At 40.7% G+C, this 17,657-nt stretch overlaps 1 protein-coding gene across 6 annotated transcripts in view; it reads right to left on the bottom strand.

The window, feature by feature from the left end:
- Positions 1-17,657, bottom strand: part of stag2b (stromal antigen 2b) — a 159,768-nt gene that overhangs the window by 12,046 nt on the left and 130,065 nt on the right. For all 6 annotated transcript variants that reach the window (XM_043704888.1, XM_043704889.1, XM_043704885.1 and 3 more), the window contains 6 exons: positions 10,888-11,062; positions 7,252-7,391; positions 6,678-6,779; positions 5,892-6,040; positions 2,518-2,646; positions 2,172-2,374 (listed from right to left, as the gene is read on the bottom strand). In XM_043704888.1, the coding sequence (XP_043560823.1) occupies positions 2,172-2,374; positions 2,518-2,646; positions 5,892-6,040; positions 6,678-6,779; positions 7,252-7,391; positions 10,888-11,062 (898 nt within the window). The remainder of the gene's footprint in view (positions 1-2,171; positions 2,375-2,517; positions 2,647-5,891; positions 6,041-6,677; positions 6,780-7,251; positions 7,392-10,887; positions 11,063-17,657) is intronic.

Raw genomic sequence — 17,657 nt, 5'->3', positions numbered from 1 at the left:
CTTCACTGCAAGGAGATGGAGTATAACAGTAAGGTGTCTTGCTACAACTACAAAGAGGTTGGTTGTCTTGTTTTAAGCAGGTTGGGATTATATTCAATGGAGTTTTGAAACATAAGATTCTGAGGGGGCTGGTCGGGATAAATTCTGAGAGACTAGTCCCCCAAATGGGGGAATCTAGAACTAGAGGAACACAGATTAAAAACAAGGGTTATCCTATTCCAAATGGAGACAGGAATTTTTTATCTTCCTCTGATGATCATATACTTAATGGTAAGGTCCTAGGAAGTATTGCTGAACAAAGGGATCTTGGAGTACAGGTTCATAGCTCCTAAAGTGGAGTCGCAGGTAGATAGGATAGTGAAGGCAGCGTTTGGTATGCTTTCCTTTATTGGTCAGAGTATTGAGTACAGGAGTTGGCAGGTCATGTTGTGGCTGCACAGGACACTGGTTAGGCCACTTGGAATATTGCATGCGATTCTGGTCTCCTTCCTATCGGAAAGATGTTGTGAAACTCGAAAGGGTTCAGAAAAGATTTACAAGAATGTTGCCAGGGTAGGAGGATTTGAGCTTATAGGGAGAGGCTGAACAGGCTGGGGCTGTTTTCTCTGGAGCGTCGGAGACTAAGGGGTGACCTTATAGAGGTTTACAAAATTATGAGGGGCGTGGATAGGGTAAATAGGCAAAGTCTTTTCCCTGGGGTTGGGGAGTCCAGGCTAGAGGGCACAGGTTTAGAGTGAGTGGGGAAATATATAAAACAGACCTATGGGGCAACATTTTCACACAGAGGGTGGTACGTATATGGAATGAGCTGCCAGAGGAAGTAGTAGAGGCTGGTATAATTGCAACATTTAAGAGGCATTTGGATGGGTATATGAATAGGAAGGGTTTGGAGGGATATGGGCTGGGTGCTGGCAGGTGAGACTAGATTGGGTTGGGATATCTGGTCAGCATGGCCAAGTTGGACCGAAGGGTCTGTTTCCATGCTGGACATCTCTATGACTCTATTTGTTCCTGGAATTTTCTCTGCAAGTAACAGTAGAGGCTGGGTTATTGAATATATTCAAGGTTAAGTCAAAAAGGTTTTTGATTGACAAGCAGATCAAGTGTTTTGAAGGACAGGCAGGAAAAGTAGAGTTAAGAGGGCCTAGTCTGTTCCTCAGTCTTGTTTTATGTGCCGTCAAATCACACCATGGCAGCTCATGGAATTTGAATTCAATTGGTGGATAAGTCTCATTAAAAAGTTGATCGACAAGAGAGTGGAGGGTAAGGATGGGGAGGCAAGAATGTAGAGTTACAAAGTCACAATCAGATCACCTAATGAATTTACAGAATAGCAGAGCAGGTTTCAGGGAGCAAATTGCCTACTCCTGCTCCATGTTCTTATATTCTTCGATCAGATACAGTGTTCTCCAAGGGTGCTGACGATCGGTCCAATAGTAGGCATGCTGTTTAGAAATGTCCAAATTTAGTTCCTAATCTGTACTGAGCTGGACCATTTCAAGTCTGACAATTATCCATGCCCAAAAGCATGCATGAATCCTTATCCACAAGAAAATAATATGAGTTTGAGATTAGTTTAGATTAATGAATCTTCAAATGAAGGCTTATTATAAGTTTATTTTGAAAAAAAGGAAGACCCTTTTGAAAGAAAAATTATATTTGCAGTGTCATGAATGTCTGCTGTACTCAATATTTAAATTATTGATGTGACGCAAACCAGGTTCTTACAAAAAAAAGTGTGATTACGTAATGGAAAGAACTTTTTTATCCTTACCAATAAAAGTGGGACAGTCTTGCTTCAACAGTCCAGAGTATTGCTGAGGCTACACCTGCAGTTCTAAAAGTGTACAATTTTGGTCTATATACGTAATGAGATATATACTTGGACTGGAAGCAATTGAGACGAGGTTCAATGGACTGGTTCCTGGGATGAAAAGTAAAGGTTCAGCAGATTGGTCCTTTACTCACTGGAATTTAGAAGAAAAAAAGAACCCATATTGTACAAGATGCATCATTTTCTCTACATAAACATTTGTCACCCTTCTTTGATCTACAATTTTTCAGGAGATTGTTCCATTGATTCATTAATTTTCCAGTCTTGAAGTGTATCCTGGAATAGCAATAAGTGCACCATTATAATTTACTTACTAGCAGTCATGTTAATGCATTACCTTCAGGTAATTTTCGTTTTCCTGTTGCAGGTTTTGTTTTCTTACTTCTCACAGATGAGCCTCTGCTGCTAATTCCACTGACGACAGACATTGTATCATCATCACCAGTGAGTAAGGAGTTTCTATAAGATATTAACGGAAGCCACACATCTTCCCTGTGCAATGTCATTTGTTCAGTCATGAACTTTTCAAGGTAGATATAGCTGAAATTAGCAAAGAAAACAGTTCAATAGTTATTCAGCAAAAGACAAATTGTCTAGCAAATTAACATTTTAGAGCAATTGAAGCAAAATTACACAAAATTTTAGAGTATTTTTCTGCAAATACAAACACGAGCTGTACTTACAGTGTTCTCTTGTCTTGTCTGAGCAGTTTGGAAGAAAATTCACTTAGGATATCAAGAAAAGCTAAATTCACAGAAGGATATCCTTCCCCGTTTACATTGGGTTCCTTGAAGGCAAAATCAATGCCGTCTCTGCAAATTCATTGCCAATAAAATTAAAGCTAGAAAGTAACCAATGAATCCTCAAAATAAATCACATAATTAAAATACAATTAGCATACTAAATTTGACATACTGCAGGAGACAGAAAATGAACATAAAAGGTGACCAGTAACTCCATATTATTCTTTATAGACTGAACATAGCAAAACAGTCACTCAGGTTACACTTCATCTCCTCAAAACAGAGAAATCTACATCATGAGCAACAGATTGAGCATGCTAAACTGAAATAAATAAATCATGTTGCCACCTAGGAGTGTTCTTGGACAGTGAAGAAGAGCTCGACTGCACTTGCTTCTACCCTGTTGTCTGTATTTCTTAGTTTCACTAATACATTTGTTCTGGTACAGTACAACTTCCTCTTTGCTCAAACTTTTCCCTCAACTCTTTTCCATACAGGGAGATCAAAGTTGCATCAAACACTTGCAAAGCATTTCCAGTCAGTCTTTCAGGAAATGTATCACAGGAAAAGAGAGAGCCTATAAAGTGGCCAAGAGCACTGGGAAATCAGAAAATTGGGAAGACTACAAAAACAGAGGATAACAAAGAGAGAAATAAGGAAGGAGAGGAACAAATATGAAGGTAAGCTAGCCAGTAATATTAGAAATTATACTAAAAGTTTGTTTCAATACATAGAAACAAACGACAGGCAACAGTCGAAATTGGGCCACTCCAAATTGATAAGGAAGGCTAGTGATGGGAGATAAGGAAATAGCTGAAGAACCTAATAAATACTTTGTGTCAGTCTTCACAGTGGAAGACATGAGTAATATCCCAACAATTAAGGAGAGTCAAGGGGCAGAGTTGAGTATGGTGGCCATTACAAAGGAAAAAATACTTGATAAGCTAAAAGGTCTAAAAATTGATAAATCTCCTGGCCCGGATGGGTTACATCCTAGAATTCTGAGGGATGTGGCTGAAGAAATAGTGGAGGCATTGGTTGTAATCTTTCAAAAATCACTTGAGTCAGGGGAAGTCCCAGATGATTGAAAACTCTCTGTTGTAATCTCCTTGTTCAAGAAAGGATCAAAACAAAAGATGATTAGCCTAACCTCAGTTGTCGGTAAAATTCTAGAATCCATCGTTAAGGACGAGATTTCTAAATTCTTGGAAGTGCAGGGACGAAGTGCTTGACAATCCTGTTAGAATTCTTTGAAGAGGTAACAAGTAGGTTAGACCAGGGAAACCCAGTGGATGTTGTCTACCTAGACTTCCAAAAGGCCTTTGGTAAGGTGCCTCACAGGAGGCTGCTTAGTAAAGTGAGGGCCCACGGTGTTTGAGGTGAGCTACTGGCATGGATTGAAGATTGCCTTTTGTCAGACAGCCAAAGAGTTTGGATAAAAGGCTCTTTTTCAGAATGGCAGCTGGCGACAAGAGGTGTCCCGCAGGTTTCAGTGTTGGCCGCAGTTGTTCACTTTATATATTAATGATCTGGATGAAGAGACTGGGGCATTCTGGCGAAATTCACCAATGGTACAAAGTTGGGTGGATAAGCAGGTGGTTCTGCACACGTGGGGAGGCTACAGAAAGATTTAGACAGTTTAAGAGAATGATCCAAGAAATGGCTGATGAAATTTAATGTGAGTAAATGCAAGGTCTTGCACTTTGGAAAAAACACAGGCAAGGACTATTTTATAAACAGAGAGAAAATTCATAAAACTGAAGTACAAAGGGATCTGGGAGTGCTAGTACAGGATTCTCTGAAGATTGACACGGTGGCACAGTGGTTAGCACTGCTGCCTCACAGCGCCAGAGACCCGGGTTCAATTCCTGCCTCAGGCGACTGACTGTGTGGAGTTTGCACGTTCTCCCCGTGTCTGCGTGGGTTTCCTCCGGGTGCTCCGGTTTCCTCCCACCATCCAAAGATGTGCAGGGTCAGGTGAATTTGCCATACTAAATTGCCCGTAGTGTTAGGTAAGGGGTAAATGTAGGGGTATGGGTGGGTTTCGCTTCGGCGGGTCGGTGTGGACTTGTTGGGCCGAAGGGCCTGTTTCCATACTGTAATCTAATCTAAATCTTGACTTGCAGGTTTAGTCCGTGGTTAAGAAAGCAAATGTAACATTGTCATTTAATTCAAGAGGGTTGGGATGTAAAAGCAGAAATGTGCTGAGACTTCATAAAGCTCTGGTTAGACCCCATTTAGAATACTGTGTCCAGTTTTGGGCCCCACACCACAGGAAGGCCATACTTGACACTAGAGTGTGCCCAGTGGAGATTTATACAGATGATCCCTGGAATGGTAGGTCTAACATACGATGAACGGCTGAGGATCATGGGATTGTATTCATTGGAGTTTAGAATGTTAAGGGGAGACCTAATAGAAACTTACAAGATAATGCATGGCTTAGAAAGGGTGAATGCTGGGAAATTGTTTCCATCAGGCAGGGATATTAGGACTCGTGGACACAGCCTTAGAATTAGAGGGGGTCAATTTAGAATGGAAATGAGGAGACATTTCTTCAGCAAGAGTGTGGTGGGCCTGTGGAATTCACAGCCATGGAGTGCAGTGGAGGTCGGGACATTAAATGTCTTCAAGGTAGAGATTGATAAATACTTGATCTCGCAAGGAATTAAGGAACACAGGAAGAGTGCAGCTAAGTGGCGTTGAAATGCCCCATCAGCCATGATTGAATGGCAGAGTGGACTTCATGGGCCAAATGGCCTTACTTCTACCCCTATTTCTTAAGATCTTAAGTGGGGAAAATCCAAGAAAGAATATTTCGTACAAAACTGAACAAGAAGTGGGCCTGACCTTTAGTTTGGCTCCCAATCCTATGTTTTCTCTTAACAAACCATCTATCTCCATCATATCATTCGCCTTCACTCCACCTCAGCTCATCTGTTGCTGAAACCCTCAATAACTTTGCTACTTTCAGAATAATCAGAACATGCTATTCCAGTCATCCTCACACCAGTAAACTTCAATTCATGTAAAGATGTACTGCCTGTATTCTATCTTAAGCCTTTTCATCCTCAAATCCAGTGCTACTTGACCTACAGTGGCTCTACGACACAATGACATCTCGACATTCCCTGGTATCAAATTTCTATCTGATGCTGTTGCTGTAAAGCACCTAAGGAAATTTTTCCTGCATGCAAGGAACTGTATGAACACAAAGCCCTTATTTTGTGCTTTTCCTACTCAAGTTTCCTTCCACCAGAAAAAAAGATGCCTTCCAAAGAAACTAAAATTAAATGCACATAGCAAATACTTACTTGTGCAGCATTGCTACAGCTTCCCTGGTTTTTAGCTGATCTAAGCCAAATGTTAGTGAGAAGCGCCGAGCAAGTTCTTTTACTCCACTAAATCCAGGAGCTGTTCGATCAAAATTAAGTCCAAGGTCCTGTTCTAACTCATTAAACAACTGTAAGGAATTTTTTAAAAATCAGTATGAATACAATGTAAGTCTTGAGCACTGAAAAAATGTGAAATATGTGCAATGTTGAGAAATAAAGGAGTCCATTAAGTTGATAAGGACGCTCTGCTGATTAACAAATTTAATCAATTCCCTGTTATTTGCCCACTCCAGTCTTTCCCACCCAACACAATATTATTTTCTTCACCTGACATTTTTGAACAGTATCAAACCTAAATCAAATTAGTTTTAGATGTAGCTCTGATTAATATACTGAAGAGTACTACCATTTCAAATAAGTAAACAGTATCGATGAAACTGAAGATGCAAATATTAAATGCAAAAATGCAATATTTAGATTGGAACAACAATTCTTATGTTTACACGCTTCATTCAAGACATGACATTTGAAACATTATCACAAAATCATACACATAAATAGATCATGCTACTAAATGATAGCCCATTAAATGACTTTCCAAAGTTTAATCTTTATCACCTTATTCAACATACTGATAATAGAATAACAGTCATCCATTTAAGTCCAGTGCTTGATGTGCTCTGAATATTCCTTCTTTGAAAAAAAAACAGAACACTCCCTAATTTGTAGCCCTATTCTTCTTGCAAAAAAAGATTTAAATCTTACCTGCTGTAAGCTAAGTATGAGGGTCTTTGCACACTGAATTTTATCAGTTTGTCTGCATTTGCTCATTGTTTCCTTGATGATGTCTCCATAATCATTGTAATACTAAAGTGCAAACAATCATGGTTTTAGTCAATATTATGGATTACCTTATTAATTTATAATTCTGAAACTGAAGCTGTGAGAATTCGATCCAAGATGCAAAACTTCTAATTAATTACTGGAACAGATTTGCACTGTGTGAAAGTCTTACATACACAACTATTTGTTATTCTCAACGATAGCTCACAGGGATCAAAGGGTGCACAACACTTTATGGTTTAAGTATAAAAACCATCCATTTTAGAAAGTTAGATTTATGCATGAATATATAGAAATGGACAAAAAATTTACACCTACCTGTCCTGTTCCCATTTTGCTGACAAGTTTTACAAAGAGTAATCTAACTGCAAATTCATTGCTTTTAACAGGTTTTGTTTAGTGAATCTAAAAGCCACTTTTTCTTTTGTTTGCAACTCCATTGCATGCAAAATTTCATTCAAACAAGAGATTATATTATAAAGTTAAAAATGTCTACCTTCATGTACTGCTTAAAAATATCTGCAGCTGTATTCATGTCCACCACATTATATACAATTAATTTACAGAAAGCTGCAAGAAGGTTCCTTCTTTTATGTAAAGCTTCAATTTTACTAGCTTCATCATCTTGATGTCCATCTGCAAAACACATACAATAGTTATTAAAGTTAATGAATTTGAAGTGAAGAAGCTGAACACCACAAAAAACTGAAACTTGACTTTCTGGCCCAGAGGTAAGGGGAAACAATTACTGCACCACAAGACCCTTTGCTCATTATCGATAGGACAGCCTCAGGTAATCACCATTAAAGATGCAACTTCTGGGACTGATTTGGTCCTAACTGAAATTCACTGTCAGTTCCAGGCAGAAAATGGTGAGCAGCAGCACTTTTGGCTGATGTTCTCCCAATGTCAATGCTTAGGAACAAAAGCTGGATTGTATTCCATTTCAGTTATCAGGACACTGATTCTTGAATTGAAATAGGAATGCTAGCTGACACTCCCTTTCTCTAGCCAGTATCGGACTTAGATTAGGGTTCAGTTACAAAATTCCCTAGGATTGTCTGGGAATCTCCAGAATATCTCATGCACTATTATAAGTGGTGAAAAAGGAGTTTGTATTTTGCATTTGCAGTTATTGCTCGCAGAACTTTAACATAGCAGCTAATAGTGTGAAGCCACAAGATTAAGTACTCAAATTCAAGGAACTCAACTGCTTAAAGGTAAACATTTGCAAACAGTGGGTTTTACATGATCAGACATCAGTTGTTCAAACTTACAGCAATATATACAATTAGAATTAGCCATCATTAATATTATTACTCAGAAAAACCAGATGGCAGGCTCCAGATGTTGCCAGAAATGGAGAGTTTAGTTATAAAAATAGGCTCGATAGGCTGGAACATTTTTCACTGAGTGCAGGAGGTTGAGGTTTATAAAAATATTGACAGGCATAAAATAAGGTGAATAGCAAGGGTCTTTTCCAGAGGGTGAGGGGAGTTCAAAACTCAGGGGCATATTTTTTAAAGTGAAAGGAAAAAGTTTTAAAAATAACATGAGGTGCAACTTTATTTTTAAAAACTGAGCGATTAGTGTGTGGAATGAACTGCCAGACAAAGTGGTGGATGCAGGAATAGTTGCAACATTTGGATAAGTACATGAATAGGGAGGAATTCTTCATGGCGATCGCGGAGGCGGTTGTCTGGGAGGCGATTCCTGAAGAAGGGCTTATGCCCGAAACATCGATTCTCCTGTTCCCTGGATGCTGCCTGACCTGCTGCGCTTTTCCAGCAACACATTTCCAGCTAAGTACATGAATAGAAAAGCTTTGGAGAGATATGGACCAAATGCAGACAAGTTGGACTAGTTTAGTTTGGGAACGTGGTCAGTGTGGACTGAACGGTGTGTTTCCATGCTATATGACTCATACTCTGTGATCCCAGCTCTAGATTTTTCCACAAGAACAAACATCCCGTTTACTTGGGCCATCAAGATACCTCAAGATCTTACATGCCTCAATAAATCAAGTCTTCTACCAGTTAGAAGCCATGCCTGTCCAAGCTTGTCTCTAAAACATCATCTTAAATGTTTGTGATTGAATTCACTATTGACCTGTCGCTTCACTTAATTTTCCAGTTCATTACAGTTAGATCAACTTTCATGCCCTATAATTGTCCTCAGTTGAGCTTGAAATATTAGACTTCACCTACAGTTCTCCCTCAAACTTAACATAAAGCAAACTGTATTTATAGCTGCAGCTACCCAAGGATGCTTACTCATTAGTTAATCTTGTTGGACAATACCAGGTCTGATAGAGTCTTCTTTATGGTTGGCTTCAGAACTTGTTATCCTAAGAAACTAATTTGAAAACATGTGAACTCTTCATCAAGGACTTTTTTGTTTATCTGATTGTCCCAGTTAATGTGTAGATTAAAATCTGCCATGATAATCACCATATCTTTCTGACAAGCTCCTACTGTGTTTTTCTTTACACTCCACCCTAGGTGCCTGCATACATTTGCAAGAATGACTTCTTGCCTTCATTGCATCTAATTTCATCCCAAACCATTTACACACCCTGAGTTTCTGAACTTAGATCATTCCTCTCAATTAAAGGTAGTTATGGCACAATATGGGCGGTACGGTGGCTCAGTGGTTAGCACTGCTGTCTTGCAGCACCAGGGACCCAGGTTTGATTCCACCCTCAGGCGACTGTCTGCATGGAGTTTGCACATTCTCCCCGCATCTGCGTGGGTTTCCTCCGGGTGTTCCAGTTTCCTCCCACAGTCCAAAGCTGTGCAGGTGAGATGAACTAGCCATGCTAAATTGCCCATAGTAATAGGTGCATGGGTCTGGGTAGGTTACTATTAGGAGGAACAGTGTGGACTTGTGGGACCAAAGGGCCTGTTTCCGCACTATAGGAAATCTAATCTAATCTAATAAACAGAGCAACTACCTCTTCTTCCTAAATGTCTTGTATCCTTTAATAATCATGTCCCAATTTACGGGATCCTGCAAAAACTGGAAAGTCTGTGTGTTGGCTGTCAGATTTATTTCTATTTGCACTATCACCTGATAGATCGATTTTCATACAGAAAAGTGTCACTTGTCCATCCATTCTGCTATTCCAACAGTGTCCTTGCATTGACTTGCATTGTAACTGTTTGCGCTCTTAGTGTGGCATCATGAGAAAATATTGAAATTTTATTCCATATTCAAATGATCTAAATCAATTTTATGTGCCTATATGCATATCAGAAAAAGCACTGATTCTCACAATTACCTTTGGAGGACTGAACAGCAACAGTTGTTTCTATGTGCTATTCTGAAGCTGATCTAGGTGTGCACTAACCTTCCTATCCCATGAGGTACAATTTTGTTGCATAGATTTTTGTAATGATTTGGAAAACACTTTCTTCATGTTCAAACAGAAAACATTCAACATATTCCCTATGCCTTAAAGTTAGGGACAGAAGTGGTCCATTTGGCCTATCCAGTATTCAATGAGATCAATGATGATCTAATAATCCTCAACTCTGTCTTCGTACCTTACCCCATAACCCTTGATTCCCTCAATGATTAGAAATCTGTTTCAGCCTTGAATAAATCTAATGACCCATCCTGACACCCATTGTAGTAAAGAACCCCACAGATTGCCATCACTCAGACAGAAATTGGACAACATGCAAAGAACCAATTCTGGGTTGTCAATCATACTGTATGTGGACTGGAAGGTGTGCACATTAATACACAAGGCTGTGTTCTGTGCAGACAGAATGTCCAGTTGTACTGCACTTGTTTCAACTCAACAAGACAAGTGACAGCTATTTACTAGCTCAATCAGAATCAATTTGCCTGAAATTAAAACAAAACATTTCTGTTAACTGTCAATCAGCACTGATGGGTGCACTTTCCAAAGCAAGGCTTTCAGCAATGAGCCCATTTGAAAACCAATTAGCCCTCTCCTCTCATGCAGCATAAATTTTGGTTTTCCCCTTGAAGTCTTGCAAAGTGCCCTATGACTTAAAAAATGAAAAGGATGCCCTTTTCTCAGGAATTATGGGAAAAGATCTTCAAATAACAGACCGCACTGGATCGGTATAAATATGAATGTAAGGGAAATAATATCTCTCACCTGTACTTTGGTTGTCTTCCTCTTGGTCAATAAATACATGGTCTAAGATGAAGCTGAGCAACTCTGACTGTAGAGATGAATCTGGAGTGTATACCAGAGGTTCCAGAACTTCACGTCCACCTGACACAATCTGGTGGCTAAAAATCATCAGAATATCACACAAGATAGTGAAAGCCTACAAAACAAAACAGAAATGATTACTGAAAGTTACTGAATCTATTTTGAACACAAAGTCATTGCACCAATCATATGCAGCTCATAGGAAACATGAATTTAGAAGTAAACTTAAGTGTTTCTCCACATGCATTATTTTTCAAACAATGAGAATGTAAAGCGAGAGGGGTTTTTTTGCTCTCAAGAGACAACTATTCCAGTCAATAAATTAAATTCTTTCCAATATAATTGATTACCAACACAGATTTGAGATTTGTCCTTCACACTGGCTAAAATTCCAATGTGACACTACCAAGCGAAAATACTGGATAGAGAATACTGCCCAAGTATTTTTCATCAACAACCCCTGATTGGTTATCTCTCAATCAGCAACCAGGCCAGGTAAGGCACCTATAAAAGTAATTAAATTAAGTCCCTTTAAGGTAAACAGAGACTGTCTATGGAATTTACAGCATTGAACTATTTCCTGGTACAAGTAGCACAGTGGCACACTGGTTAGCATTGCTGCTTCATTGCACCAGGGAACTGGGTCTGATTCCACTCTTTGGCTGTGCAGACTGTTTCCACACTGTGGAGATTTTATGATTCTGTGGAAGTAAAAATGCAAATAGCATGATTCCATAGAAAGAAAATCAATTAAGAAAGCAGTCTCCAAAAAGGTAGAGGGGTGGTTCATTTTTCCAATATTTGCCATGGCAAGCTGGAGGACATGGTGTTATCCAACAAAAGCATATGATATAACCTCAGCACAGATTAAACTCATCCTTCAAGGCCACAGTATAATTGCTTTCACCCTGCTAGTCAATTTTAAAATAGGCAAAATAGTTTTCAGCAAATTTTAAGCATGGTTTGAGATTGGGTGGATTTCCTTTATTTGAACATTGCAGGTTATAGTCCCCAAAAGAATAGCATTAGGGTTTTTATGTACACATATAGAGAGTTGAGAGAGATCCAAAACCAATAGCATTGTTCTCTCTGCATCAGTTTGCATCTTCCTCTGCTTCAAAATATTCAGCAACTTTTCAAATACCCAATCAATTCTGCCATCATGCATGGTAAGCAATTTTTATTATAAAGCAATTTCTATTTGTCTCTCTCCTGCTTACTTCATAATTACTTTTTTACTCTTTGCCACTGTCCCGCAAATCCATCTTGCTTAGTTTGTCAAGACAAAATCTTCCGACTCTTAAAAACTTGCAATGGAATTCTTTTTAGCTTTATTTACCTTGGCATCTTAAGGTGTTCCTCACAGCCATGGTTTCTTATCTTATCTGGGGCGGTACTGTGGCCTCACAGTGCCAGGGACCCAGGTTCGATTCCAGCCTCAGGCAACTGCCTGTGTGGAGTTTACACATTCTCCCCATGTCTGCGTGGGTTTGTTCCGGTTTCCTCCCACAATCCAAAGATGTGTAGGTCAGGTGAGTTGGCCATGCTAAATTACCCAGAGTGTTAGGTGCATTAGTCAGAGGGAAATGGGTCTGGGCAGGTTGCTCTTCGGAGGGTCGGTGTGGACTTGTTGGGCTGAAGGGCCTGTTTCCACACTGTAGGGAATCTATATATAAAACCAATCTATCTCTGGCATCAACGGATACTGTTAGTGCACTTGCAATATGGGTTTCATGGTATTTTTGCATGGAGCACTCAACTTCACAAAGTACTCTATGCCTTAATCATTACTTTTACAAGTTTACAACTATGTTTTATCCTCCACACACAAACCCTAAAAGAGATATTCACATTTACTAAATTACCTGCATTCAAATTATGCATTTGAAGCCCTAAGCCATTTCTTTCATCTATCCTCCAAATGTCTTTGTGTTCACCATTTTTCATTTAACTAACCACTGCAGTCTTTTACAATCCTTCCACATGCAATCAGTAAATCCCACAACTGATTCCTTCATTCAGCCTACCGATATCATGAAAACAATAGTCAAATCAGTATTGACCACTTGTGGACATCACTTCCAAGATGTCTCCAACCTACGTAACATTCTTAACCCAAACCTTTGTTTTCTGTTTGTCGATCAACCACAAGTATGGGTCTTGGCCTGAAATGTCGACTTTCCTGCTCTCCGATGCTGTATGACCTGCTATGCTTCTCCAGCTCCACATCTATTGACTTAAGCTTCCAGCATCTGGCCTATCCGCCTCCAAACCTATTCATGTGTTTTTTTCAGATGCCTTTTAAATGTAGGAATTGTACCAGCCTCCACCACTTTCTCTGGTAGCTTGCTCCATACTCGCACCACCCTCTCGGTGAAAGAGTTGCCCCTTAAGTTTCTTTTAATTTTTTCCCCTCTCACCTATGCCCTCTAGTTTTGGATTTCCCCACCCCAGGGAAAAGACACTATCTATTTACCCTATCAATGCCCTTCATGATTTTAAAAAGGTCTCTAAGGTCACCCCTCAGCTTTGACACTCCAGGAAAAATAGCCCCAGTCTATTAAGCCTCTCCCTACAGATCAAACCCTCCAACCTTGGCAATATCTTTCTAAATCTTTTCTGAATTCATTCAAGTTTCACAACATCTTTCTGGTCTCCTGCAGGGAGACCAGAACTGAAAGCAGTATTCCAAAAGTGTCCTAACGAATGTCATGTACAACTGCAAAATGACCTCCCAATTCCGATACTTAAATCTCCTATGAGGAGGTTGAACAATTAATCAACTTCACAAACACGTTCCACCATGACCTCAAGTTCACCTGGACCATCTCTGATACCTCCCTCCCCTTCCTGAACCTTTCTATCTCCATTTCCAGCAACCGACTCAACATTGACATCTACTTGATACCCACCTCCTTCCACAACACCAACTCCTGTAAAAACACTATCCCTTACTTCCAATTCCTCTGCCTCTGTCACATCTGCTCCCAGGAGGAACAATTCCAATCCAGATCATCCCAGATGGCCTCTTATTTCAAGGACTGCAATTTCCCCTCCCACGTGGTCAACAATGCCCTCCAGCACATCTACTCGACCTCCCACACCGCCACCCTTGAACCCCATCCCTTTAACCGCAACAAGGATAGAAGCACTCTACCTCACTTTGCACCCTACCAATGTCCGAATACAACGCTTCATCCTCCACCATTTACACCACTTACATTCAGACCCCACCACCAGAAATTTATTTCCCTCCCCACCCTCTTCAGCATTCCCTCTGCTACACTGTTAGGGCCACGCCCTGCCCAACCCACTCTCCACTCCCAGCACCTTCCCTTGCCACTGCAAAACCTGCGCCCACACCTACACCTCACTTCCATCTGAGGCCCCAAAGGATCCTTCCATATCTAGCAAAGATTCTCCAGTACATCCAAACACTTCATCTACTGTGCCCGTTGCTCTTGATGTAGTCTCCTCTACACTGGGGAAATAGGACACCAATTTGCTGAACGTTTCAGAGAACATCTCTGGGACGCATGCACTAAACAACCCCACCACCCTGTGGCCGACCACTTCAACTCCCCCTCCCACTCCACCAAGGACATGCACATCCTGGGCCTCCATCACCAAAGCCGAGCCACCCAATGACTGGAGGAAGAACACATCATCTTCCACCTTGGGACCCTCCAACCACATGGAATCATGTCGATTTCACCAATTTCCTCATCCCCCTCCCCTCACCTTGTCCCAGATCCAACCCTTCAACTTGGCATCACTCTTCTAAACCGTCCTATCTGTCCACCTTCCTTCCCACCTATCCACTCCACCTTCTGCTCCAACCTATCACCATCATCCCATCTTCGTCTACCTATCGCCTTCCTAGCTACCTTCCCCCCCAGCCCCTGTCCCATTTAACTCTCAGCTCCCTTGCCTCCTCCCACATTCCTGATGAAGGACTTATGTCCGAAACGTTGACTCTCCTGCTCCTCGGATGCTGCCTGACCTGCTGTGCTTTTCCAGCACCACACTTTTTGACTCCCATACTTAATGAATTGATCAATAAAGGCAAGCATACCAATCACCTTCTTCACAACCCTGTCTACCTGCAGCTCCCCTTTCAAGGAACTACGATAGTGCACTTCAAAGTCTCTTTGTTCAGCAACACTTCCCAGGACCTTACCATTAAGTGTATAAGTCCTGCCCTTATTTACCTTTCTAAAATGCAGCACCTCACAATCATCTAAATTGAACTCCATCTGTCACTCCTTGGCCCATTGGCACATCCGATCAAGATCCCATTGTATTCTGAGATAATCTTCCTCATTGTATACTACACCTCCAGTTTTGAGGTCATCTGCAAATTGAATAACTATACCTCCTACATTCACATCCGAATTATTTATAGAAATGATGAAAAGCAGTGGTCCCAGCACCAATCCGTGTGGCATTCCACTGGTCACAAACATCCAGTCTGAAACAAAATCCTCTACCACCAACCTCTGTCTCCTACCTTCCAGCCAGCTCTATATCCAAATGGCGAGTTCTCCCTGTATTTCACCTGACCCAACCTTGCTAACCAGTCTCCCATGAGGAACCTTGTTAAATGCTTTACTCAAGTCATGTAGATCACGTCCACTGCTCTGCCCTCAATCCTCTTCGTTACTTCTTCAAAAAACTCAATCAAATTTGTGAGATACAACATCCCATGCACAAAGTCACATTGACTATCCCTAACCAGTCCTTGACTTTCCAAATACATGTAAATCCTGTGTCTCAGGATTCCCTCTAACAATATGCCCACCGCCAGTATCAGGCTCACCGGTCTAGAGATCCCTGCCTTTTCCACGCCACCTTTCTTAAATAGTGGCACCATGTTAGCCAACCTCCAGTCTTACGGCACCTACAATAACCTGTAATTATTGATGAAACAAATAGCTCAGCAATGGGCCCAAAACTCACTTCCCTAGTTTCGCACCAAGTTCTCAGATACATCTGGATGAGGTCCTGGGGATGTATCCACCTTTATGCATTCTAAACTGTCAAGCAACTCCTCCTCTGTAATATGGTCATTTTGATGATACCACGTTTATTTACCCATGTTCTACTTCTTCCACATCCTTCTCCACAGTAAACACTGATGCTGAATACTCGTTCAGTATCTCCCCCATCTCCTGTGGTTCCATACATAGGCAGCTTTGCTGATCTTTGAGGAGGTCTATTCTCTCCCTAGTTACCCTTTGGTCCTTAATATCTTTGTAAAATCGTTTGGATTCTCCTTAACCCTATTTGCCAAAGCTATCTTTTTTGCCCTCCTGATTTCCCTCTTAAGTGTACTCCGACTGTCTTTATACTCTTCTGGGGATTCACTCTATCTCTGCTGTCTATACCTGAAATATGCTTTCATATTTATTTTGACCAAAACCTCAATTTCTCTAGTCATCCAGCATTCCCTATACCTATCAGCCTTGCCCTTCACCCTATAGGAACATAGTGTCTCTGGACCTGCATTCTCTCATTTTTGAAGGCTTCCTATTTTCCAGCATCCCTTTTCCTGAAAACATCTGACCTCCCCCTCCCCCCATCAGCTTTTGAAAGTTCTTGCCCAATAGTGTCAAAATTGGCCATCCTCCAATTTAGAACTTTTAACTTTTAGATCAGCTCTGTCAGTTTCCATTCCTATTTTAAAACTAATAGAATTATGGGCGCTAGAGCCAAATTGCTCCCCTATAGGCACCTCAGTCACCTGCCCTGCCTTACTTCCCAAAAGGTGGTCAGGTTTTGCACTTTTGCTAGTAGGTACATTCACTTACTGAAACAGAAAATTTTCTTGTACATGCTTAACAAATTCTTCGCCATCTAAATCCATAACACTATGGCAGTCCCCATCTATGTTTGGAAAGTTAATATCCCCTACCATAATCAGATAACTGAGATCTCCTTATAAATTTGTTTCTCAATTTCCCACTGACTATTGGGGAGTCCATAATACAATCCCAATAAAGTGATCATCCCTTTCTTATTTCTCAGTTCCACACAAATAACTTCCCTCGACATATTCCCATGTATATCCTCCCTAAATACAGCCATAATGTTATTTCTAATCAAAAACATCGCTCCCGCTCCCCCTCCCCTCTTGCCCCCTTTTCATTCCTTCCTCTAGCATCTATACCCTGGAATATTAAATTGCCAGTCCTGTCCATCCCTGAGCCAGGTGTCTGTAATTGCTATGACATCCCAATCCCATCTTCCCAAACATGCCTAGTGGGGATTGACCTTATTAGCTTCTAAATAGATTTTTTTTTTCTTCAGGGGGTGACTTAACTTTGCATATACAAGTGTAAACATATGAAGAAGCATACTTCTGACACCCTTTGTTCAAATCAGAAGTGTATGCTTGGCAAAGTCTGATCCAAAATACTGACATTGCAAAAGCACACACGACACAAGATGCTTTTAACATATCTGATCCCCAATATCAGATCCTCACTAAGTTCTCTCTTGCTTCACTGTTCATTCTTTTATGCACTTGTTTCATTTTCCTTCCTCTTGATCTCTTTCTCCTAGCCAGAATTCTCTGTGTAATCCCGCTCTACAAATGCTTTTTGATTTCACAAACAAGATAACAAGCTGAGACTTGGGTCAGCGTAGAGCTGTAAAGCCGTGGCACGAACGTCATGATGCAAATTGGAATAAAAAGAATGGACAACGCA

The sequence above is a fragment of the Chiloscyllium plagiosum genome, chromosome 15 (genome assembly GCF_004010195.1).
Source record: "Chiloscyllium plagiosum isolate BGI_BamShark_2017 chromosome 15, ASM401019v2, whole genome shotgun sequence".
NCBI lineage: Eukaryota > Metazoa > Chordata > Chondrichthyes > Orectolobiformes > Hemiscylliidae > Chiloscyllium > Chiloscyllium plagiosum.
Note: the sequence above shows the minus strand (reverse complement) of the source record. Positions and strands in the feature narration are given on the sequence as shown.